The sequence below is a fragment of the Malaclemys terrapin genome, chromosome 7 (assembly GCF_027887155.1).
Source record: "Malaclemys terrapin pileata isolate rMalTer1 chromosome 7, rMalTer1.hap1, whole genome shotgun sequence".
Classification (NCBI taxonomy): domain Eukaryota; kingdom Metazoa; phylum Chordata; order Testudines; family Emydidae; genus Malaclemys; species Malaclemys terrapin.
This window is the reverse complement of record NC_071511.1, coordinates 20,640,115-20,666,012: the sequence shown is the minus strand read 5'-3', so window position 1 is coordinate 20,666,012 and position 25,898 is coordinate 20,640,115. Positions and strand designations below refer to the sequence as shown.

The 25,898-nt window shown below is 45.2% G+C and overlaps 1 protein-coding gene across 2 annotated transcripts in view; it reads right to left on the bottom strand.

The window, feature by feature from the left end:
* UROC1 (urocanate hydratase 1) overlaps window positions 1-25,898 on the bottom strand; it is a 71,788-nt gene that overhangs the window by 34,403 nt on the left and 11,487 nt on the right. For both annotated transcript variants that reach the window (XM_054035334.1, XM_054035333.1), the window contains 8 exons: window positions 20,855-20,948; window positions 19,004-19,063; window positions 15,824-15,952; window positions 13,281-13,342; window positions 11,821-11,887; window positions 10,326-10,469; window positions 1,215-1,303; window positions 438-500 (listed from right to left, as the gene is read on the bottom strand). In XM_054035334.1, the coding sequence (XP_053891309.1) occupies window positions 438-500; window positions 1,215-1,303; window positions 10,326-10,469; window positions 11,821-11,887; window positions 13,281-13,342; window positions 15,824-15,952; window positions 19,004-19,063; window positions 20,855-20,948 (708 nt within the window). The remainder of the gene's footprint in view (window positions 1-437; window positions 501-1,214; window positions 1,304-10,325; window positions 10,470-11,820; window positions 11,888-13,280; window positions 13,343-15,823; window positions 15,953-19,003; window positions 19,064-20,854; window positions 20,949-25,898) is intronic.

Below are 25,898 nucleotides of genomic sequence, written 5' to 3'. Positions count from 1 at the left end.
ATTGACAACGTCTGTTTGTGGATGCCTGGTATAAGAATAAATAATACTTGTCATGGATTTCAGTGGGCCTTGGATCATGCCACAAAAGCAGCAAATTTTCTATTCTCAATATTCTGATTACCAAGGACTGTCTTTCAGTAAGACACCATTCTCTAGTTTCTGATTACCAACAAATTATCTTATTAAGACACAGCTCTGTGTATTGTTACCTTTGTTCTTTCTTTCCAAAACCAAAGTTATCCATTTGTGCCTAAAAGGGGTACCTTGGTCAGCAAAATGTAATTCCCCAATTTGGAATTTGGACACCAGATTTACCTCCAAGAGTCAAGATGCAGCTTCAGTGGTTGTTTTTAAGGACAATTCCCTTTATCTACAAGTTTGGACATTGTTCCAGGCTAACTAACAAGGAAAAGTGCCATCCACCATCTGGTACTTACCAAAGATCTACCACATTCCCATGGTAGCCCAAACTGAGGGTAATTTTATTCTCTCTTGCATCTCTATAATAGAGTAAACATGTAAATGGATGAAGAAAATTCATCATCTGGATAGTTGCAGTTTACAAACTACACATAAACAATCAAAGTAGTCTCTCAAAAGAGCAGAGAAAAATATATGTGGGTTCCAACAGCAAGACAGGTTATGAACACTATCAGCCTAAACCTACAAGAGGATCCCCATGCCGCAGAGGGATTCCGTGAGTAGACTGGGAGTTCTAGGTGCATAAGCAATACAAGATTACACTTTACCAGGAACTGGACAATGCAGTGAAGAGCCAGAGTTCTTATTTAGACAGACTTTCTGTCTGAAAGAGTTTCAGAGCAAACAGAGCTCAGAGTGTGCTGTTAATACTGAACAGGTTGAGGTGCCGGACAAGCCAAATACCGTTCCTTTCACCTAAAAACCTCAACAATATTCTTTAAATCCACATCCCCAATATGGAGATTTTATACTTTCACCTAGCTCATCCTTTTCACACCAGATTCTGTAAGGGAGCTATGGAGTAATAACAAGGCAGGGAATTCATGAGTTGAATTTCTAAAACATGGGCCTGATTCTCTTCTCATCTAATAGCAGAGGTGATATGAGGAGAGATATCCTATAATCGTTCCCCCGCACACCCATGTGGGGGATTGCAAGGGCTGCTGCGGTTACTTCAGCCCTTGAGCAGGATTTAGCACATAGGGTCAAACACAGCACTTCATGAGCCATACCTGAGCCGAGCAATGCAGTGGTCCAGGCTATCAGTGATTTCCATCAGCCAGCCTTGCCTGTAACGTTTCAAAAGTGCAGCTTCGTCAACCTGAGACAAATTGCATAATTGTTTCAGGACTGTCATCTCACCTACCGAAGAACTTCTCCATTCCATCTTTAACTTTAAAACGATCCTGGATGAAACACTAACAAATGTACATAGCAATAACACAACACTTCTGCTTTGGCTTCGAGGTGATGGGCTGGGTGATCTAATAGTTATTTTTTATTTCTAGCTTCTAATATCCCGTCAGTTCTGGCTTCTGTTGTTTCAGCCCAGAATGGAACAAGAGCTGAATCTTTTCTCCAACCACCTCCCAAATGGGAGCCAGATTACTGCTTAATTAGTAATGAAAGAGGTGCCCGGGCACAAGCAATGTTTTTACTTCATAAACGACATGGCAAGCCCAGAGGCCCCAGCACAAATTAAGCACTGAGCCAGATCCAAACCAACCTGGTTTTAGAAAAACAAACTCCTAATGAGAGCTGGTTAGGAAATAATATTTTCCCCACAAAAACAATAATAATTTTTTTATTTCTCTTCGAATTGTAAATGTTTCCATTTTTAGATTTTCAATGAAAACCCAAATATTTTCTGTGAAACTTGCAATTTGTCATTTAAAACGTCCGTTTAATCAAAAAGCCATTTTCTGTTGAAAACATAGCGGTGGCAATTTTTTCACCAGCTCCAGCCCTGACTAAGGGAGGTTTTGCTGAACCAAAACCATCACTGGATTTGGTCTTCTCTTGAGCTGTTTGGAAAATTTTCAAAAATCTCAACTAAAAAGGAAACAAAATGAGCAAAAATATTTTCCTTTTTCCAGCCAACTGTCACTTCTGTTAAAAAAATGGGTCAAAACGGAATCCAAGTATCCAATGCCCTTGTCGTTCTGAACTTTGAGGGTCCAGATAAAATGAATCCCAAATTTGAACCCTGCACCACCATTAGTTTTGGTGTGTCTGTGTGTGCAAGACAGAGACATACACAAATCGACAGACATACTATGGAGGCTTTGGCAGTGACTCCATATTTAAAGATTAATAGATAAACACATGCATCACTAAAGCTTCTTATATGAGTTATGATGAGTTCCAGACACAATACAGGCTGCAAAACTCATGCACGCCAATTTTCTGCTGCACCACAGCAACCGATTAAAGCAGCCAGGCTGGTGTGCATGTACACACACACACACACACACACACACACACACACACACAATTTTATAATAAAACATTTAAATTGCCATGCATTCCCACAGCCCACCCTCAGCATTTTCTTTCCATCATTTTCAGCCACCAAGCCATTTATATGTAAACAAAAAATGTTAGATCAAGCCCCAAATATATAATGCCCATCGAAGTTGATGGTAAGCCTCCTCTTGCCCAGTTATTTCAGTGTGTGAAACATTCCATCAATTCCCATGCCACTGGTTAGGCTTATTATTAAAAAACCCTGGTTTGGGGCAACACCAATGGAACAGCACACTAAGAAGTCAGTTACATAGAGGAAACTGCTTCTCTTTGTATATGTAGCGAGACGGTGGGATACCCCACAGCCCCGCTGAGGGCCGAACCTCCCCTAACATAGGGTTACCATATTTAAAAAATAAAAAGGAGGACACTCCACAGGCCCTAGCCCCGCCCCTTTCCCACTCCCGGCCCCGCCCCAACTCCGCCCTTTCCCCGCCCCTTCCCCAAAGTCCCCGCCCTAACTCCCCCTCCTCCCTCCCAGCCACGCGAAAAGGGCTGCCCGAGCGCTACCGGCTTTACGGTTTGCCGGGCAGCCTCCAGACCCTGCGCCCCCGGCTGGCGCTTCCCCAGCGCAGCTGGAGCCCGGGAGGGGAAGCACCCAGCCAGGGGCGCAGGGTCTTGAGGCTGCCCGGAAAACCATGAAGCCGGTAGCACTCGGGCTTTGGGCAGCCCCTATGCCTCCGGACCCTGCGCCCCTGGCCGGGCACTTCTCCTCCCCGGCTCCAGCTGCTCTGCTCCTCCCCTGACTCAGACTTCGGCTCTGTTTAAGAGCCAAGCTGCCCGAGCCAGCACTACCGGCTTCGGGCAGCCCCCGTGCCTCCGGACCCCAGCCACCGGCTGGGCACTTCTCCTCCCCCGGCTCCAGCTGCTTTGCTCCAGCGGCACAGGGTCCGGAGGCACTGGGGCTGCCCGAAGCCAGTAGTGCTGGCTCGGGCAGCTTGGCTCTTAAACAGAGCCGAAGTCTGAGTCAGGGGAGGAGCAGAGCAGCCGCGGGAGAGGAAGTGTCCGGCCGGTATTTTTCCCGGACATGTTCGGCTTTTTGGCAATTCCCCCTAGACAGGGGTTTGATTGCCGAAAAGCCGGACATGTCCGGGAAAAAACAGACGTATGGTAACCCTACCCTAACACCAATGTGGGTGGAGCCACTGGGTCCGGCGCCCGCCCCTCAGATGTCACGGCGCCGACCCGGAAGTATAAAAGCCTGCCTGCAGAGCTCAGTGGAGAACAAGCCGGCGGAGAGAGCAGACATCTGTGGCCGAGCTCCCGCTTGGGAGACAGCAGCAGGCCAGCCGAGCCTGCCCTATCCCTCGCCCGGTACCCTGAGGAAGACTGGCCAAGCCTGCCCCTTTCCAGCTATCCCAAGGAGGAGCCGAGCCTGCCCCTTTCCAGCTATCCCAAGGAGGTGCCGAACCTGCCCCTTTCCTGCTATCCTGAGGAGGAGCCGAGCATACCCTTCGCTACCTACCCAGAGGAACCGATGCTGGTGGAGAGCACCAAGGACACTAGTACGGCCCAGGTACCCTACGAGGGGGAGTGTGGAAGTAGCCTGGGGGCAGCCGACCCCAGTCTGGCTGCAGCACTGCCAGAGCCAATGTCAGTGTGTTGCGGCCAGGATCCCCACTGACAGCAGTGAGTTTCCGCCACTGCTAGGGCCCCGAGCTGGGACGCAGTGGAGTGGGAGGGCCTGCGTCCCCCCTGCCACCCACTCCTTGGGTGGCAGACTCCCCCTTTCTCCTGGCTTAGAGAGGCTGGGACCTCTTGCTCCTTGGCTCAGCCCCTGCTTAAGGGCCTGGGTTCCCGACTGACTATTTGATTGTTGCCCCGCCCTGACCTAGGCCTGGGCTGCTACAACCCATTGATTCAGCCCCTGTTTAGGGACCTGGGTTCCCAAACTATTGGCTCAGCCCCTGCCTAAGGGCCTGAGCCCCTAACTGTGTGTTTGCTGTCCCACACTACTGCTGGACCAGGACTGACGGCGGACCAGAGCGAGTCGGTGAGATACCCCACAGCCCCGCTGAGGGCCGAACCTCGGCCGAGCCTAATACAGTATGCTGTTTTAGTACCAGGCAAAACAACAGTGATGGAGAAAAGAATGCAGAATGGTACATGACAAATACATGGGTTCTGATATACAATTCTAAAAGTCTGAGTGTAGCACTGATTGGACTATCCAAATCCCCTGTGTTATAGTATCCTATATACTGTATTTCTGACCTATCTTGATAGGGGCTTGGATCTCATTTCATAGACCCCATCAACACACCCAAAGAAATTAACTTCCTTTTCATCAGATTCTAGAAAATCTTTTATGCTCTTTGATCAGCAAGTCAACAGTTTTTAAAATGCCATCAACCACATGGGCTCACATCATATCTAGTGTACCTCCAGTGGGACTAGTGGAGTTACACTAGGGATTCTCTTCTCTAACCCTATACCCCTGCATAATAGGTTAAAGAGGCCCCAGCAGGTAGTTTATGCCCCAAAGTGAAGCTATGAATATATGTATAACAGCTTTTGTTTTTATTCCAACATACCTATGCAGGGTTTGCAACAATTTTGCTAGCATATGATTAGCTGTCAGGGAATCTGACCTTAAAAAATGAGACAGAACCAGCAGTAATTCCCCGCAACACCTCTCAGAGAGTTGGGTAGGGTGCAGGCATGGAACTAGAGCCAGTGGCCGCAAGACTGCAAAGGAAGCTATGCTACAGGCGACCCAGAGATTGGTACAGAAGAGAATGCCCACTGAAATGATAGGTCAGGCTCTGCATAGTTCTATATGGACTTCCCAGCTGATCCACTGGTTTTACTGGCTGTCAAGGCTAGGTCATGGGCAGCCAGATCTAGTGGTCAGAGCCAAAGTCCACAGTCAGGAGTCAAGAGTCGACTTGGTCAGGATACCAGGAGATCAGAAGTAGGAGACAAACTGGAGATCAGAACCAAGAGTTGGTAATCAGAGTCAGGCCAGGTCAGGAAACGATGGGGTCAGAGGCAGGAGACAAACTGGAGATCAGAACCATGAGTCAGAGGTCATGAGCCAAGGGAGCGGAAGCAAGAGCCACAAGGTACACAGTCCAGAGCAGGGTGGATCACTGTCGTTCAGACAGCTTCCTGTTCCTGTTGCTAGCTTAAGTAGAGCCAGCAGGCCAATCAGCTGCTTTGGGACTCCACCAGTAGGACGTCAGGGGTGGAACCTCAAACTGGGGTTGGGCTTCATGGGTCCAGCAGTTGTCAGCAGGCTGCCAAGTGGAGGACTGATGCATGGCTCACACTGTGGACCTGGGTTTGAGGCCTGTGGGTCATGACACTGGCTATGTTCCCTTCCCCCTTTGAGTTGGCCCAAACTGGTTCCCATCAGAGGATGACTTGCTGCTCAAGTCTGGGACACAGGTTCTAGCCTACTGTGGTCTTACCAATGGGAGGGCATTATATGGCACTTAACCCCAGTCTGATGTTATCACAATTGTGAACAATCAACTTTTTAAAAAACCCTTTTTTAAATGTTCTGTATTGGTAAGCCCTGGCCCTGATCTGTAGTCTTCACTTAAGCAAAAGTCTCATCAATATCAACCGTGTCTCAGGCACACTTTATATTAAGCATATATGTATGATGAGTTAGTAAATGACTAATGAATGGTTTAATAAGTAGTCAGTCAATTGTCCTAGAGTCCCATAGGTCAGTGGTTCCCAACTTTTTTGGGCTCTGGACCCAGTTGTAAATGTTTATGGCCTGTTGCAACCCAGTAAATAGTCTGGGGGTGGACACCCTGGAGTGGTTTTTGTCGGGTGCTGCCTTCCAGCGGTGTGGGGTCCTGCCTGGCACTAGGGTTGCCAACTTTCTACTCACAAAAAAACGAACACACTTGCTCCGCTCCCTGCCCCTCCTACGAGGCCCCTCCCATCACTCACTCCACCCCTCTCCCTCACTCTCCCCACCCTCACTCAGTCGCTCATTTTCACCAGGCTGGTTCAGGGGTTTGGGGTTTGGGAGGGGATGAGGGCTCCGGCTGGGGGTGCGGGCTCCAGGGTCGGGCCAGAAATGAGGAGTTCAGGGGGCAGGAAGGGGCTCCGGGCTGGGGGGTGGAGCAGAGGGGTTTGGAGTATGGTAGGGGGCTCTGGGCTGGGACAGGGAGTTGGGGTGAAGGCTCTGGCTGGGGGTGCTGGCTCTGGTGTGGGGCCAGGGATGAGTGATTTGGGGTGCAGGAGTGGGCTCTGGGCTGGGGCCGAGGGGTTTGGAGGGCGGGAGGGGGGTCAGGGCTGGGGCCGAGGGGGTTGGGGCGCAGGAGGGGATCAGGATGCAGCCTCCCAGCAGCACTTACCTTAAGTAGCTCCTGGAAGCAGCAGCATGCCACCCCTCTGGCTCCTATGTGGAGGCGCGGCCAGGCAGCTCTGCGCACTGCCCCGTCCACAGGCGCCGCCCCCGCAGCTCCCATTGGCCACAGTTCCTGGCCAATGGGAGCTGCGGGGATGGTGCTTGGGGCAGGGGCAGCGCATGGAGCCCCCTGGCTGCTCCTACACATAGGTACCAGAGAGGGGACATGCTGCTGCTTCCCAGAGCCGTGCAGAGCTCTGGCAGGTAGGGAGCCTGCCTTAGCCCCGCTGTGCCACCAACTGGACTTTTAACGGCCCAGTCAGCTGTGCTGACCGGAGCTACCAGGGTCCCTTTTTGACCGGGTGTTCCCTGGCAACCCTACCCAGCACTCACCCCACAATGGCAGCTCCTGCAGCTCCTGTGCTGAGGGGCTGGCTGGGCTCGCCTCCCTACTCCAGGCAATGCAACCTCTGGGATCCCAGTGCCACTCAAGTTTGGCCCAGCCGTCATGATGACAGGAGTCCAGATAGGCCAAATCTGAGTGAGTGGCGCTGCAACCCCATGAGCCAGGTCACAACTCCACTCACCCAAATTTGGTCCAGTCAGCGGGTGGGGCCAAACCCGAGCGGCACTGCAGCCCCGGAGGTTGCAATGCCCAGAGCTGAGAGCCCAGCCCAGCCAGCCCCACAGCACAGGAGCTGCAGGAACTGCCACACGACCCTTTGAAACATTCTGGTGACCCAATTATGGGTTCTGACCCACAGGTTGAGAAACCCTGCCATAGCTCAATAAGTTTCTTGCCTCTAAACATTTATAACTCCTTCTACTGATGTCAAAAACCACCCATCCACCCTCCCCCCGAGCCAATGCCTCATTGGGCTGGCACAGTTAAGGCACACCAGTTTCATAGCCAATGATACAAAAAGAAGTGATGTAGCCAGCATTATATCCAATGAATCAGAAACCCATTTTGCAGCTGGGTGAACTAAAGGTGCCCTTTTAGTGTCAGACTGAATGACACTCGAACCCATAACCTTCTACTGATGTCCTTATAGCTATCTATACTATTGTGACATATTTATAACCTTGATTCATCATTTATTAACTCATCTGAAATAGTTTATAAATGTAACTTTAGTATAAAGTGTGAAATGTGATATTTCCATCTGAGTAAGGAGGACAGGATGAGGTTCTATAGAGTTGAAAAGTTCTTTAAAAAATTAAAAGGGAAGTAAATTGATCTTTAAGCTGGAGCAGAACTGTATTTATATTCTTTAGCAAAAGAATAAATGATTATATAATCATTATAAATAAAATGATTTTATAAATAATTATATATAACAGCCCCATTATTCCTAGTCTATGCCTGATCTCTGTTTATTACATTTTGGAGTACAGAAAATTATTCTGATCAACTCTGGTTAGAAACCAAAGAAAACTTTAGAAGAACAGAATCATAAGGAGCATCAGAACATAAAAACAACCAAAAAATGCAGGCACTAAGAGACTTTAATGTTTTTCTTTATTTATATTTCAAATAGGGTGGATTCTATTTCAGTCTTATGGATACTTACATTTATCAACATTAGAATTCTAGTGTTTGGCTTTTAGATGCGTTGCTTATCCCTCATTTCATAAACCTGATGGGCTCATAACATCCAGTGTGCAGAGAGCTAATGCATTAGTGGTCTTTAACTTACAGATAAAAGGTAGCTAATATTGGCAAAATATCATTAAAAATTGATCTTACTCTAGGTGGGAGTAAGAGAAGAGACTGTGTTGCTACTTGCCCTCATTTTTTAAAAAACTGGGAGGCAGTTGTTAGACAGTTTTCCTCTTGGGGATCAAATAGATGAGCCACTCAGACAGTCTTTGCACAGGCAATGCTCCCACTGGGCCAAATGATAAATTCCGCCTCCCTCCAGCTGAGGCTGCACATCAGTGGTGTGCTGTGGTGAAAGAGGATATGGCAATCTGGCAATTCCCCAGACAAAGTACTTGCCTCTAGGAGTCCTTTACAAATTGGTATAATTTAGAACAGCTCTGAGGCTGCTCTAAGTTATGCTGGGAGCAGTGGGGGGCAGGGGGAGACCAGCCCCTGGCTGTCCACTCCATACAGCGTTTGGGAAGGTGCACCCGGGGACTGAGACAATGGACTTCAGTGCCGGAGCACAGAACGAAGCAGCCCAAAGCTTTGTGTACCAAACAGAACATTTGAAAGAGAAACTGTATTGACCTTTCATATCTGGCCACTATAATGAGATCAGGACTTGCTGGGATAAATGCTTGAGACATGTGCTGCCCCAGTGGTCTTTAGCTGATCAATAAATTCTTTGTGATGGGCCTTGCTGCTTAAGGGTGGGATTTTCAAAAGCACTTGGTATTGATTTAAATCTCCTCCCATTGAAGTCAATGGTAAAACGCCCAGTGACTTAAACTCCCATTGACCTCAATGGGAGCAGAGTTAGGCCAAGGCTGAGCACTTTTGAAAATCCCTCTAAAATAACTAGAACATTCCAAGCTGTTGATGTGAAACTCCCATGTGAAGTTCAGCACATGGAACAATGCCGAGATATTGACAGGGGATCCTCTTTTTGCTGCTGGTGGTTAATCCCTTACTCTTAATGCAGACAGAATTAATTTAAGTTTTGAACTTGATAACACCAGGCTTTCTAACAATGGATAACATAGCTACAGAAAATGCTAATTTCATTTTAGCCTTATTCTGAGTTGAATAAAAGGGACATCATCTTTGTGCTCACTGCAAGTGATAGGTAGGGGACAGATGACAGCAGGGAACTACTGCTGCATTGGACCCCAGGGAATAGTCCTCAGAACTGTGGTAAGAGATTTGGGGAGGGTCCATACATTTGGAGAGCGTCTACCATTAGGCTCCCTTGATGAGGCTGCCAGATGCATTAACCCTATATACTCACCCCTGTTTTAATACCTTGGGCCAAATTGAGTCCTGGCATAAAAGAGCACAATTCCCATTCAAGTTCATTGGTGTTAGGCCTATTTACACTAGGGCCGAATTTAGCCCCAACATTCAAAACTGGTCACTTAGAGAATGATTGTTTATTACTTAAATAGCACTAGGCATGTACCTGGCACTTTGCAAAAGGCAAGGTCCGTACGCTGAGGAGCTTATAATCAAATCCAATGAACTGAAAACAAGCTATAGAGGATGGGGGACTTTAGGGAAGGGAGTGGAGCTTATAATAAGCATTGGAAAGGGTGCACAGCTGTTGCGGGGAGAATATTTTTTTTAAATGAGGATCACATAAATTGCATGTTTCACACAATTCTTGCCCGTTACACAGTGGTAGGGTAGGGAATTTTATAACTGAGCAGGCGTAGATGCTACCAGAATGGAGTTTACTACAGGAAGGCAAACTGAAAGGAATGAGGAACAAGCCTCCAGAGAGCAGAGGGATCTGAGACAGTGTATAAAGGAACCCCACAAAGGGACTACAGAATGAAAACAAAGAGGTGTTGGTCTTACCTCAGCAATGATCCCCACACATCCAGCAATGACTGCAGCTTTAGCTTGAGCACCACTCATCCCTCCAAGACCAGAGGTGACAAACACCCTCCCAGCCAGGTCCTCCACACCCAAGTAGCGACGACCTGCATTCAGCACTGTTAGCTAACACACAGTACACAACAAAGCAATTATTCATAACCCCTTTCCCTAAAATCCCTAAATTTAAAGATATTTAACACCTTTGTATCTCTATTGTACTTTTGCATTGATTAGATATTGTGTCAAGCCTACATTTGTTTACAAGTAGAATTGGTTAAGATACTCTAAGGCAGGGGTGGCCAACCTGTGGTTCCAGAGTCACATGCGGATCTTCAGAAGTTAATATGCGGCTCCTTGTAAAGGCACCGACTCCGGGGCTGGAACTACAGGCGCCAACTTTCCAATGTGCCGGGGGGGGGGGGAGGGGGCTCACTGCTCAACCCCTGGCTCTGCCACAGGCCCTGCCCCCACTCCACCCCTTCCTGCCCCCTCCCCTGAGTCTGCCATGCCCTCGCTCCTTCCCCCCGGCCCGAACCTCCTGCATGCCATGAAACAGCTGATCAGGAGGTGTGGGGAGGGAGGGGGAGGTGCTGATCGGCGGGACTGCCAGTTGGTGGGAGGCGCTGGGAGCGGGGCAGGGGAGCTGATGGGGGGGCTGCTGATGTATTACTGTGGCTCTTTGGCAATGTACATTGGTAAATTCTGGCTCCTTCTCAGGCTCAGGTTGGCCATCCCTGCTCTAAGGTACTGGTGTTTTTAGGAGGGTCAAGTGCTCTTCCCAGCCTTTTGCAAGAATGTAATGCTTGAAACACAATGGAACTGATTTAAAGGATAATTTATATTCAATATCGGTAGAAACTATTTGAAAGGTTAAAGAATAAAACAAGCTGCCGAGCAAGGTTGTAGACTCATCATTCCTGATCCTGAACATATTTAAGAGACATCCAAGTCTCGTGGATGGTTTAGGGGTGCCAGAATCAATCCCGTCATGAGGCCAGGGAATCGAATACATATTAATTAAAGGTCCCTTTCAATCCAAAGGACTCTGTGGATATACTCCTGGGTGACAGAATCTGTGCACCCAAGTCTTTAGACAGGATTTTGAGACACTATGCAAGAAGAATCTGGCAGACCCAAAATACAGTATTTCAGTACTAAATCAAATGAGGGACCAAGAACACGTTACATTCAATGGAGCAGGTACTAGGACAATACAAGTTCAGCCAGTTCACCTGTTGTAACTAGAGATGGGCCCAAATTAAAACCTGAGATCCAGACACTCTCAAATTATGGATCTGGATCATGAGTCCATCTCTGATTTGAAGAGTTTGGGGAGGAGCTACAGTTCTCTTAATAAGGTGGCAAAACTAATTTCCTTTAGTAGTCAGGAGCATCCTGATAACAACAGTCAACTCAGCACCCACCGGCAGCCAACTCTCGCAGACAATGTATCGACCCTCCCCAAATCTCTTACCACAGTTCCATGGACAATTCCCTGTGGTCCAATGTAGCAATAGCTCCCTGCTGTCATCTGTCCATACCTATCGATTGAAGGGAGCACAATGATGTCCATTTTATTCAATTCAGAATAAGGTTAAAATTAAAACAGCATTTTCTGTGGCTATGTTATCTGTTGTTAGAAAACCGGGTATTATCAAGTTTACAACGTAACTGAATCCTGTCTGCATTATGAGTAAGTGATTGTCCACCACCGTCAAAAAGAGGAAACCTTGTCAATATCTCGCCATTCTTCCATGTGCTGAACTTCAATGGCAGTGTCACCTCAAAAGCCCAAAGCTGGTTATTTATTGTAATAAGGTCAAATATGGGTATAGAAGGAGCTCTGGGAGTGCACAGCTGCAGCATAAACAAGTAAACTGGAAACATGGCTTTATGTGGGCTAAGCACTCTGGCTGGGACTCCCAATGGGGATGAAGTGATGTAGATGCTGGATCCCCATTGAAAGTCAATGAAAACTGAGGATAAAATTTTCAAACGCACCTAAGTGATTCAGGATACGTCTACACTGCAAAAAAAACCTCACTGCAGTGAGCCTCAGAGCCCAGGTCAATTGACTTGGGCTTGTGTTGTGGAGCTAAAAAAGAGCAGTGTAGAAATTCCCACTTGGGCTGGAGCCCACTCTCTGAAACCAGGTGAGGGGAGAGGGTCTCAGAGCCCGTGTTCTAATCCGAGCAGGAATGTCTACATGGCTATGTTTAGCCTTGCAGCACAAGCCCTGCAATCCTAAGTCAATTGACTTGGGCTTTGAGATTCACTGCAGAGAGTTGTTTTGGTTTTGCAGTGTAGATGTGACTTGACTTTCAGTGCAACTTAGCACTTAAATCACTCAGGTGCTTTTGAAAATTTTACCAGAGATTCCTAACTCTCATAGGTTCCCTTGAGAATGCTAGCGTCCATGTTCATCCTCCTCTATATTAACCCCCTTCATCTCTGCTCCTTATTTATGTGCACCTACTTCCCCATGACTTTCACAGCACGATAACTGTTAATTCTCACCATGACATGCAAAGTCTTGTATAATTGAGTGAACAATCCCCCTGCTCCATAAACTGGATGAGCAATGAAAAAATAAAATGTAATCAAATTATTTATTTCCAAAATATCAAAAATATCATGTCTTGGTCATGACCGAGGCTTTAGAACTTGATTCAGCTGAGTCCTTATACATGTGTTTAACTTTAAGTCCCAATGCGCTTAAATTGTTTGCTGAGCACAGATGGGATCACTTGTGTTTAAAATTAAGCATGTGTTTAAGTGCTGTGCTGAATCAGGATCTTACCTTAGTTATGGAACACAGTTAAAGTCCGTCTACATTAGAAATTTTAATCAAAAGGTAACTGGTACCTGACTCAGGTTTAGTAAATATAAGACTGCAAACCTTTGAAACAGGAGTAATAATAAAGCATATCTTACATTGTAACTCCCATTGCAAACATTTTCTCATATTCATCTCTGGAGGAATAGTTGGGAATAACCTAAAAAGAAAAAAATAAAACTTTGGAACATAGCAATGGTTCTATTCCATAGGGGTATGTCTACACTATGAAATTAGATCGATTTTATAGAAGTCGATTTTTTTAAATCAATTTTATACAGTTGATTGCGTACGTCCACATTAAGCGCATTAAGTCAGTGGTGTGCATCCTCATTACTGTGGCAAGCATCGACTTACAGAGCGGTGCACTGTGGGTAGCTATCCCACAGTTCCCGCAGTCTCCGCTGTCCATTGGAATTCTGGGTTAAGCTCTCAGTGCCTGGTGGGGCAAAAACATTGTCGCAGTTGGTTTTGGGTACATGTCGCCAGTCGCCCCTCCCTCCGTGAAAGCAACGGCAGACAATCATTTTGCGCCTTTTTTCCTGCATTACCCGTGCAGATGCCATAGCACGGCAAGCAAGCATGGAGCCCGCTCAGCTCACCATCACTGCTGCTATTGCAAGCTGGAGGCTTCTGCCTCAGGCTGCTCTCCCAGCTGGCAGCAAAGCGCAGTCGCACCTACCCCAGCCTACCCCTTGCTCCCATGGCTCGTGAAACCTGGACAGTAGTAAGGAGCAGTTCAGCTGTAAGCTGAGCAAGTGCAGAATGGTGGTAGAATGTGCCTTTGGACATTTAAAAGCTCGCTGGTGCTGTTGGTCAGACCTCAGCGCAACCAACATTCCCATTGTTATTGCTGCTTGCTGTGTGCGCCATAATATCTGTGAGAGTAAGGGGGAGACGTTTATGGCGGAATGGGAGGTTGAGGCAAATTGCCTGGTGTCTGATTTTGAGCAGCCAGACACCAGGGTGATTAGAAGTGCACAGCAAGGAACACTGCACATCAGAGAGGCTTTGAAAACCAGTTTCATGACTGGCCAGGCTTCGGTGTGACAGTTGTGTGTGTTTCTCCTTGATGCAAACCCACCCCCTTTGTTGATTTTAATTCCCTGTAAGCCAACCACCTCCCCTCTTCAAAATAAAGTAACTATTGTTTTGAAACCATGCATTCTTTCTTTATTACTTAAAAAAAAATGAGATAACGGACAAGGTAGTCCCGGTGGGGTGGGGGAGGAGGGAAGGACAAGGCCACATTGCTTATTGTAGCCACACTAAAAATCAAACTGTTTGAATGGCAGCCTTCTGTTGCTTGGGCCATCCTCTGAAGTGGAGTGGCTAGGTGCCCGAAGCCTCCCCCCCCCACATTCTTGGGCATCTGGGTGAGGAGGCTATGGAACATGGGGAGAAGGGTAGGCGGTTATACAGTGGATGCAGCGGGGGTCTGTGCTCTTGTTGGCTTTCCTGCAGCTCCAACAGATGCTTCATCATGTCCATTTGCTCCCCCAACAGACGCTTCATCATGTTCGTTTGCTCCCCCATTAGCCTCAGCATCGCGTCCTGCCTCACTCTTCACACTCACTTAATTCTTTCCTGGCCTCTGCCACTGAATACCTCCATGCATTAAGCTGTGCCCTATCAGTGCAGGAAGACTGCATGAGCTGGGAAAACATGTCATCGCGAGTGCGTTTTTTTGCCTTCTAATCTGCGATAACCTCAGGGATGGAGATGATGGGGGAGCGTAGAAACATTCTATGGTCTACGATTCTGGGGGGACTGCATGGTCACCAGTGCTGCTGAGTTTGCCACGCTGACCAAACAGGAAATGAAATTCAAAAGTTCCCGGGGCTTTTCCTGTGTACCTGGCTAGTGCATTGGAGTTCGAAGAGCTGTCCAGAGCGGTCACAATGGAGCACTCTGGGATAGCTCCAGGAGGCCAATATCGTCGATTTGCGTCCACACTACCCCAAATTCGACCCAGCAAGGTCGATTTTAGCGCTACTCCCCTTGTCGGGGAAGAGTACAGAAGTCGATTTTAAGAGCCCTTTAGGTCGACAGAACGGGGTTGGTTGTGTGGACACATGCATTTTTAAATCAACCTAACGCAGCTAAATTCGACCTAACCCCGTAGTGTAGACCAAGGCATAGGCCAAATTCTGCTAGTCTTGCTCATGCCAGTAGTAAATCAATGAACATCAATGGGACTAATCCCAAGGGTAAGGCAAGTGGGCTTTGGCTCCATATGTTCTAATATTATGGGAAAAGTGACTCATCTGTCATGCAGCTTACCTGCTTTCAAATCTTACAGAAGGCAACTACCCATCCACATGAATAACAGATGAAGAGATGGGCACTGAATGGCTTAGAAGACTGACAATGGAACACAGAAACTTTCACCTCTAGGTCATTCGTTCAAATCTGCCCTAGGCTGACTCTGACAGAAAAACATGGCCACCTGATGAGGGCAGAATTCTGTCCTTAATTATACCAGTGCAACCTCACTGACCTAGAGAGGGTTGCACTGGAATAAATGAGGGCAGAATTTGGCCTTATGCATTTTCTTATATTCATGTAATGATAATCTAATAAGGAATACATTTAAAAACAGCCTAAGATGAGGAGAACAGAATGAGATGATAATACCCACCATGCCATTGGTGATGATTAATCGAGGTGCATACCGAGTGCTGGGGAAGAGGCCCAAAGGATGTCCACTGTACATCACTAAAGTTTGCTCTTCGGTCATCTCAGACAAATAGTGCATCACCAACCAGAACTGAAAATTAAAGCAAAGGAAAACTAGTGAGTCTGTTTCCATCTTGCAATGATCTGTCTTCACAGGGCTCTTAAGTTTCTAGTATAAGAATATCTGTGTGGATAACATAGTGTATTTATGTATAAAAAAATCAACCAGAGCTTTTGCTAATTCTTGCTTTTAATAAGGTCTATTAGAAGGACGTTGCTCAACAGCAAACACATAAATGACTAGTGAGAACATTCTGAATGAGCTCCAGAAAGAACAGCAAAAAAATTAGTATTTTTCTCCAGTACAAAACTCAGAAATGACTTGCTAGCACTTAATGCATCATTTTTGGAATTGTCCTAATTTTAACCTGAAGTGAGCCATTTGGTTCTGGCACTTTTCTGAAAATCTTCCCAAGGCCAAATGCTAAAAATTTCTCTTTAAAATAACAGCTATGAAAACACACACAAACCTCATTGATCTCAAGATTTCAAGGTCTCCTATGGCTTCTCACCTTTGAAATAAATATGGATTACAATTGGCACTAGAAGGTGAAAGAAGTTTTCATTTTAAACAAAAAACACCTCTTTTCATCATGTTGATAAAAGAAAATACAGTTCTTGATACATTCAGAAGTAAAAAAAATTCCCAACATCATCTGCAAAATTACTCTGGAATTACACTAGAGAGCAGAATTTGTCCCTTAGTCTATAAACTGGCTGCAGAGTTAACTCAAATCCATTATTTTCCAACAGAAAGTTCATATTCTTTCAAGTGAATTTTCAAGATGTGGTTATGGACTGAAAATGCACAAAACAGTCACATCTTCTTATATTTCATGTACAACCGCCATCCTTCTGGCTGATTAGCAAGCAGCAATGACTGTCTAAAGCAAGACCCATCCTGGCCTTCTTGGCTGAAAAGACTAGCCCAGGTCACAATTTTAAGTGTTGAGGCTGGTGGGGCTAAAGTGAGGGAAATTTGGTACCAGATTTTTCTATAGTAATCTACTTGGAAGAAAGAAAGGGGCTGTGCAGATAATACCAGCATTTTCAGGATAAATTTTGCAATGGCGAAAAAAAAAAAAAAGCAGCACTCTGATTTCATGACATGAACACAGAGAACAAAGTGTCCCCATTACAACCCAATCATTCATCCGATTGCTACTCTAAGTAATCAGGAACAAAAAAGCATTGTTTGTTCTGCAGTGAAACTCCTGCAGTTCACAGCTCTATCTAATTTGGACAGGACTGCTGGAACTAGAGAAAGGACAGAGTGTTACCAAATTTTGTGTTGCTTGCATTTCACCTCACATCTGCCCTGAGGCACACCAGCCTCCGAGAACACATGCATGCATCTAATTTAGCTAGAGGTGCTGTTCACACTAAAACGGGAACAGGGCCTCACAAATAATTTATAATGAATTTAACCTCAAAAAGCCCCTTTGGTGGGGGTAAGGACTACAATCCACATTTTATCAATTCGCAAATCGAGGCACAAGGTCACACATGGAGTTTGTTACAGAACTGGGAATAAAACCCAGGTTTCTCATCTCCCAGACCTGTGCCATAACCACAAGACCATTCATGTTCCCTTACCTGTAAGTTAATGTATTTTTTGAAAAACAAAAAAAGGGGACCAAAATCAGAGAAGCTTCAGCAGGGATATATCTGACCCAATGCATTTCTGTCTTTAGGGTATTTTTGTTTGTGAGAGGTACAGGAAACCTTAGAATAATGTGAACCATCCTCAGGTGAGCTCTGGGAGGAATTCAGAGCCAGAATTCCTCCTAGATCTTCCAGTCTGTGGGTGGAGGCGCATGCCTGATGCTACATCCCTTCCTGCCTGCACACCTGTCCAGCTCTACCAGCAACAAGGAAGGTCGATAGCCCCACCTCCTCCTTTCACTTCTCTGCCCCGTTTGGAGTGTCTTGTGCCTAAGAGGATTCATGGAAGGAGCAGTTTCTGTGCTCACAGCAACAGCATTTGTGCCCTGCTGTTCACAGGGGCATGAGAGCTGCTCATTAAATGTTCTTCCACTTCACCCTTGTTGACTGGACCCAATCTGGTTCTGAATGACTACATTGCCCTTGTATAAGACGTAACTGAGTACCCATGCTATTGATGTCAGTGATTTCCTTGAAATGTTTTTTCATGTGCAAATTTCAGTGTTTGCAAAGTGTTTGTGTTAGACAACTACACTGTACTGCATGCCATTACTGAGAAGAACGGGGACAACATATAGTATGCAGAGGCTTGTTCTATGAGTGAAACAATACCTGACACTTCTGAAATCTTCTCATCTAGTTGGGAAAGCAGGCCTAAGATCTGGACTTTAGGATCCATTAAACATTCCAGCCCCAGAATTTAGACTCAAGCCTCGACCCCGCCTCTTTATCAAAGGAGATATAATTCAGTGTTACCAAAATTGAAGCTAAACTGGACAAAGAAATGGTCAGCTAGTACTTATGAAATGTCTTCAGCTGTTCTTTGACATTGTTGGAAACAGACTCAAGATTCTATATGCATCCGAAGAAGTGGGTTGTAGCCCACGAAAGCTTATGCTCTAATAAATTTGTTAGTCTCTAAGGTGCCACAAGTACTCCTGTTCTTTTTGCGGATACAGACTAACACGGCTGCTACCCTGAGACTCAAGATTGTGCTTTTTAAGTCATTATTAGTAAGTTGCATGTTGTGCGAACTAGTGTGAAATTAGTAGAAACAAATAAATATATCTTATTACATATTAGGATGCAGTTTGCCTCTAAAATTATGTGAACAAACCAGACGCGCATGGAAATGTACAATAGAAAGAAAAGAAATGATCTTAAAACACACAATTATCGTCACAACATTCCTATTTGGCAGCATGTGCTCTCCTCACTAAATAAAGCTCTGTACATCTTTACAGTTCATAACTCAGCATTCATCTACCCAGACAGGATGTTTTGGAATATTACGAGACAATGACTGCCAAGAATTTGTCACAAACTCTGCCTAAGCAGAATGGAGTTCCGATGGGTGAAATATGAATCTGATCTACTTTTTCACAAGAACTCTAGTTGCAATGTATCAATGTCATACCTGAGCCCAATTGCTGAAGACTTGTCCATTTCCTCCGTAAGTTACAAGCTCCTGGGGAAACTAAAAAATGCACATTTTTGTTATATTAAAACTAGTGCTTTCCTGCAACGTTTCTGAGTGATCCCTCTAACAATCCCAGAGATTAATTTAATATTAAATTCAACTTGTTATATTTTTTGCATCAACATTCTCTAGACTTTTGAAATCAGAAAGTATCATAGTAAAAGTGACAATTTAAGCAAATCAGTGGATTGTAATCTCCCCCTTAGAATAAGGGTTATTAATTATTGCCAAAATGTGGGGACCCATATGCCAAATTGCAAAAGTTAATCATTGGTTGCTGTTCTTTTAACTAGGCAGGCAAAAGCTCCCTTAAAGACAGTCTGAGCGATCTTGCTTCTGAGATGCATGCTGCACTTTCAAAGATGCAGAAAGGGTTAACATTTACTTTTCGATATATATTGAGGACATAACATATTGAGTACTTAACTCTACTCCCATTAAAGTCGATGACTTCAATGGGAGCAGGATTGGGCCCTGATTAATTTGTTGTGCCCGGCGGCCCCAATCAGAGCCTGGCCCCACTGTGCTAGTTGCTCTGTAAATATATAGTGAGAGATGGTCCCTTCCCCAAGGAGCTTCCAGTCTAAATAGACAAGGCACAACAAGTGTGTGTAGCAATGAATCGAAAGAACAAGGAAAGGAAGACAAGTGAAAGCAAAAACATTATTGCTTTACATGGAAGTGGGCGTGGCAGCGGCAGGGGCACCCATCCAATAGCAGTATGGCTGCTGGAGGAACCGTACTGTTAGGTGGAATGAGAGCCAGCCCTGCCACCCAAAGCCATCTATGTACATGGCTCCTGCCCGCATTGTTTGGCATGGCGGGGGAGGGATGTCTCTTGCCTGCAGATCCCCAGTATCCATGGGGTAAGGAGGCATCACCCTTCAAGTTCCACAGCCCCCCAGCCCCCCACAAGAGGGGAGCTATAACCTCCATGAGGTCATCTTGCTGTGCTTTCTTGACTCATTGGCTTCCACTATGGGCTTCTTTGATGGAGGAGACAATACTTTTACCATATTTACTGACATATACAGAGGCCTATTAATTTGAACAACCAAAATCTCTCCTCCTCCCCCCAGCCAAACTGAACATCCTGGGTCTCCAGACGCCAGTACTCCAGACTCCCAGAACACCAGAGCCTAATTAATAAAAAAGGTCAACTAGTTAAAGGAACTCCAGTAGTCACCAGCTCCACCTCAGAGTGATCCAACAGGAGTTGAAAACTCTGAGGAACATTGTGGTTGGTGATAAGATCTTTATAAAAATAATAGCTTTACCATCTAAAAACCCTGCATGCCTCTTGCATGCATAATTCCCACTGTCATTAGGATTACAGCATATGGGACTGCAGGTCTAAACCCTACACAGATCCCAATCCTGAGAAACATGGTGCACCTTTTGGCTGGCCCGCAGTCCCTCCAGGAGATGCTCAGGAACCTTAGAGGATCAGTCCCACAGAAAGTATCATTTTGGCATGCCACACTGTACATATCCTCTCCTGCGGATACTGAAAATGGCCTACTTAACTAACCCACATAGAAGCCAGCTCTACAGATGTTATGGAGGAAATTCACCCTTGTGTGGAGGACCAGCACAAGACCTATGCAGCACTACTTCAATCCCATTTAATCCTTATATTGAGGGTTTAAATGGGAATAAGTGGTGCATAAACCTTTCCCAGGTCCTAAAATACTCCATTTATATGTGAGCATATATGGAGGGAATTACTTGTAGATTTGCTCCTGTTCTGTGAATAATTTCCATCCCTTTATTTCCATGGTACATTACCTGGGCCACTGAGGGATCCAGATTATTCATGATCATGTGCATTATTGCAGCAGCTGATTTGGTTTTGCAAGGATATTCCTCGATGGGGTAAGCTCTGCAACAAACACATGCAGACATTAGGGAGGATTTTGCTTAAGCACATGGAAAGAGAAGGAAAAAAACCCAATGAACTATTTAACTGCCACCAAACTTGCTGGAGTTGCAGATATTGATTAATAAGGAAAGAAAAAATAAAACAAAACACAGCCCAAGCCTGAAAAGACTTCTGTAAATTGAGTTAACATATTTGAGATTGATTAGAGCTAAACCAAGAATATTTGCAAATAGTTTTATTCAGTGCTTTTCTACCATTAATTGTTGAATCAGTTAATCACAAATGGGATCTAACTTTACTGACATAAGCAAGTTCTTATTACTCCTGATAGCCCTGCAGAACCAAGACAAACACAGCTGGATATTTCTGGTGCCCCATCACCTGAATTGTTTACTCTACCAATTACAGGGCCACTTAGTTATATCTGTGCAACTCCGCACAAAACAATGGGGCTTCACAGGTTTCACTGAGGGCACAGTTTGGCCTGCACCACCTCTATTATTTCTGCTCATGCTTGAGAAGAAAAGACTCCAGCTTGATTCTCCGTTCCTAGGTTGAGTTTGCAAGGCTGGCAGTTACGAAAAAAACCAACAACCCACATTTTCTTTTGATTCAGAAATCACTGAGGCATAATGTACATAGAATCCCACACTGATATTTCTACAGAGCCACTTTTCAGAGCAAGATCACTCTTCAAGGTTAACTACTGTAATTGTCTAATTGCTACCCTATGCTCTCCTCCCCACCAATTTGTTCTAAGACATCTAATCTTATCCTTACAGTGTAAGCTCTCCAGGGCAAGGACTGTTTTTTCTTATATGCTTGTACAGGGCACAGCACAATGGGTCTGGGGCCTCTAGGGGTTAACCCAAATCAAATAATATTGATAATATTAGAAAGTGTAACCATTATAAAAAGGTTTCACTATTTTGCTTCCTCCTATTCCACAGGCAGAAGAGTTGTAATGGCCACTGGAAGGTCATTCTGGCAGGAAAGATAATGTGACATGTTTTACGTGTCTAAACCGTCTTTCTTCTATTTGCACAAAGACCCTTGATGGCTGGACTTTCACTTCATACAGAAAGACGTTTAATCTGGAAAGGTTCGGATGAAACCTGCCAGTTACATTCATCAGACATTGGCCGACCAACTTCTGACCCAAGACTGAAAATGTGTATTGTATAGATTTAGCAGGTACTCTCACCCCTTGGATGTATTTCCTTTCGTTTACCTGTACTCTGCAGGATAAAGAGGAAAATGTCTTGTAGTCACAGCCAAACTAGAAGGAAAGTCATTTTTAAAAAATGCATGGGGGTTTCATTTGTTTGTGGGAATAACATAGCAAGTACTGGGTAACTTTAAAATAATTTATTACAACATAAGATTACTGGATACATATATCAAAGTTGAATACACTTTGCACTGAGGTTGAGATAGATGTGATATCATAGATGTGGTTAGTTACCCAGACATCTGTTGGGGAAATAATTCAGCAGGGCACAGATTATTTAACAAGTTCTTGGAATGCATTGGAGACAACTTTTCACTGCAGAAGATGGAGAAAGTGACTAGGGGAGAGCTGTTCAAGTTGAATTCTGACAAATAGCAAGGAACAAGTTAGGAAGAAGGCAGCTTGGTTGAAAGTGATCATGAAATGATAGAGTTTGTGATTCTAAGGCAGGGGTGGGCAAACTAAGGCCCACGGGCTGGATCCGGCCCCTCAGGGCTTTGGATCCGGCCTGCGGGCTTGCTCTCGAGCGAGGGGAGGGGGGGGGCAGAGGGCTCTGTTCATTGCCCTTGCCTCCAGGCACGGCCCCCCGCAGCTCCCATTGGCCGGGAATGGGGACCCGCAGCCAATGGGAGCTTCGGGGGAGGTACCTGGAGGTGCGGCAAGGGCAGCACCCGTGGAGCCCTCCGCCCCTCCGCCCCAGGGGCTGCAGCGTTTCCTGAAGCAGCGCAGGGCTGGGGTCAGGGCAAGCATGCAGGGAGCCTGCCCTGGCCCTGGTGTGCGCCGCTGCCACCCCAGAGCCTGAACCCCTCCTGCACCCTGCCCCCCAACTCCCTGTCCTAATCCCCCTGCCTGCACTTCGCACCCCTCCTCTGCCCCAATCCCTTGCCCTGAGCCCCTTCCTGCATACCGCACCCCCTCCCACACCCCGCACTCCCTCCCACACCCCATCCCCCTGCCCTGGCCCTGCATACAATTTCCCCACCCAGATGTGGCCCTTGCCCCAAAAAGTTTGCCCACCCCTTTCCTAAGGAATGGTAGGAGGGAAAACAGCAGAATAAAGACAGTGGACTTTAGGAAGGCAGACTTTAGCAAACTTGGAGAATTGGTAGGTAAGATCCCATGGGAAGCAAGCCTAAAGGAAAAAGGAGTTCAGGAGATTTAGCAGTTTTTTAAAGAGACATTATTAAGGGGACAAGAGCAAACTATTCCAATACGTAGGAAAGATAGGAAGTATGGTAAGAGACCACGCTGACTTAACCAGGAGATCTTCAATGATCTGAAACTCAAAAGAGTCATACAAAAAGTGGAAACTAGGTCAATACTGAAGAGTGAATACAAGAACAATACAAGCATGTAGGAAGAAAAATAGAAAGGCCAAGGGACAAAACGAGATTAAACTAGTTAGGGACATAAAGCGTAACAAGAAAACACTTTACCAAGACATTAGAAGCAAGAGGAAGACCAAGGACAAGGTAGTCCCATTACTCAATGAGGAGGGAAAGACATTAACAGAAAACGCAGCAATGGCCAAAGTGTAAGATGGCTTCTTTGTTTCAGCTTTCACCAAAAAGATTAGCAATGTAAATGGGATAGGATCTGTGTCTAAAATAGGGAAACAACAAGTTAAGAGTTACTTAAACAAGTTAGATGTCTGACAAAATCCATGCTAGAATACTTAAGGAACTGGCTGAAGAGATCTCTGAGCCATTCACCATTATCTTTGAGAACTCATGGAGGAAGGGAGAGATCCCAGAGGACTGGAAAAGGGCAAATATAGTACCTACCTATAAAAATGGGAATAAGTACAAACCAGGGCTTTATAGACCAGACATCTTAACTTCAGTGCCTCAAAAGAGAACGGAGCAAATAATCAAACAATCAATTTGTAAGCAACTAGAGGATAATCAGGTGATAAGTAACAGTCAACATAGATTTGTCAGAAACAAATCATATTAAACCAATCTAATATGCTTCTTTGACAGGGTAACAAGCTTTGTGGGTAAGGGGGGAAGCAGTAGATGTGATATATCTTGTCTTTAGTAAGATTTTTGATACTGTAAGTAACCTAGGGAAATATAGCCTAGATGAACTTACTATAAGGTGGTCGCACAACTGGTTGGAAAACCACACTCAGAGAGTAGTTACCAATGGTTCACAGTCAAGCTGGAAGGGCCTATCAAGTGGGGTCCCTTAGGGATCTATCCTGGGTCTGGTTCTATTCAATATCTTCAGCAATGTTTTGGACAATGACATAGAGAGTACACTTATAAAGCCTGCAACAATACCAAGCTGGGAGGGATTGTAAGTACTTTGGAGGACAGGAATAGAATTCAAAATGATCTGGACAAACTGGAAAAATGGTTTGAAGTAAATAGGATGAAATTCAATAAGGACAAATGCAAAGTACTCCACGTAGGAAGGAACCGTCAACTGCATAAATACCAAATGGAAAGTGACTGCCTCGGAAGGAGTACTGCAGAAAAGAATCCAGGGTTATAGTGGATCACAAACTAAATATGAGTCAACAATGTAACACTGTTTTCAGAAAAAGCGAACATCATTCTGGGATGTATTAGCAGGAGTGTTGCAAGCAAGGCACAAGAAGTAATTCTTCCACTCTGCTCAGCACTAATAAGGCCTCAACTAGAGTGCCGTGTCCAGGTCTGGGCACCACACTTCAGGAAAGATGTGAATAAATTGGAGAAAGTCCAGAAGAGAGCAACAAAAATGATTAAAGGTCTAGAAAACGTGACCTTCGAGGAAAATTTGAAGAAAAAAAGGGGGGGAGTTGTTTAGTCTGGAGAAGAGAAGACAGAGGGGGGACATGAAATACATAAATGGTTGTTATAGAGTGATAAATTGTTCTCCTTATCCACTGAGGACAGGACAAGAAGCAATGGGCTTAAATTGCAGTAAGGGAGATTTAGGTTAGACATTAGGAAAAACTTCCTAACTGTCATGGTAGTTAAGCACTGGAACAAATTACTTAGGGAGGTTGTGGAATCTCTGTTATTAGAGGTTTTTAAGACCAGTTTACACAAACACCGGTCAGGGATGGTCTAGATAATATTTAGTCCTGCCTCAGTGCAGGGGACTGGTTCCATAAGCAACCATACAATCCCTATTCTTAGATATCTGCTAACACAAAGAATGTTGCTATGTGAACAAGGATATTAATGAAACAGAAGCACGCTGACCCACATTCCATACGAAACACAAATAAACAAATGAAAACAAAGTGTGCCAGGTGGAAAAGAAAAGACTTTCTATTTTAGAGATTCAAATAAACTGTTATAAAAATGGAAAATGAAAAATAAACAAGCTATAAAAAGTATCTGATGCAATCAAAGAATTATTGACATTAGAGATGGAAATGATCCGGTGGGCCATCTAATCCAATCCCAGTCAGGGCAAGTTCGTCCCCAACTTTTTAGAGTTCAGTGCTTTGTGCTACCTAGAGTCCAATCCTGCAGTCCTATTCAGACTAAACTCCCAATGTCTTTAGCATGCAGTTTGTCTTAGTTTAGCTCTGCAGGATTTGGCCCCAGTCTCACGCTGAGAGCTTGGAGACACAGTTGTTTGCACAAATCTGAGTGCTTTATAGTTACTTGTTTTATTTATTTAGATTTCTGTTAAGATATTAAACATGCCCTTGTTTGACACAAATTAGAACAATTAATCAGACTAGAAACAACAGCTGACCCTCCAGCAGGCCTTCA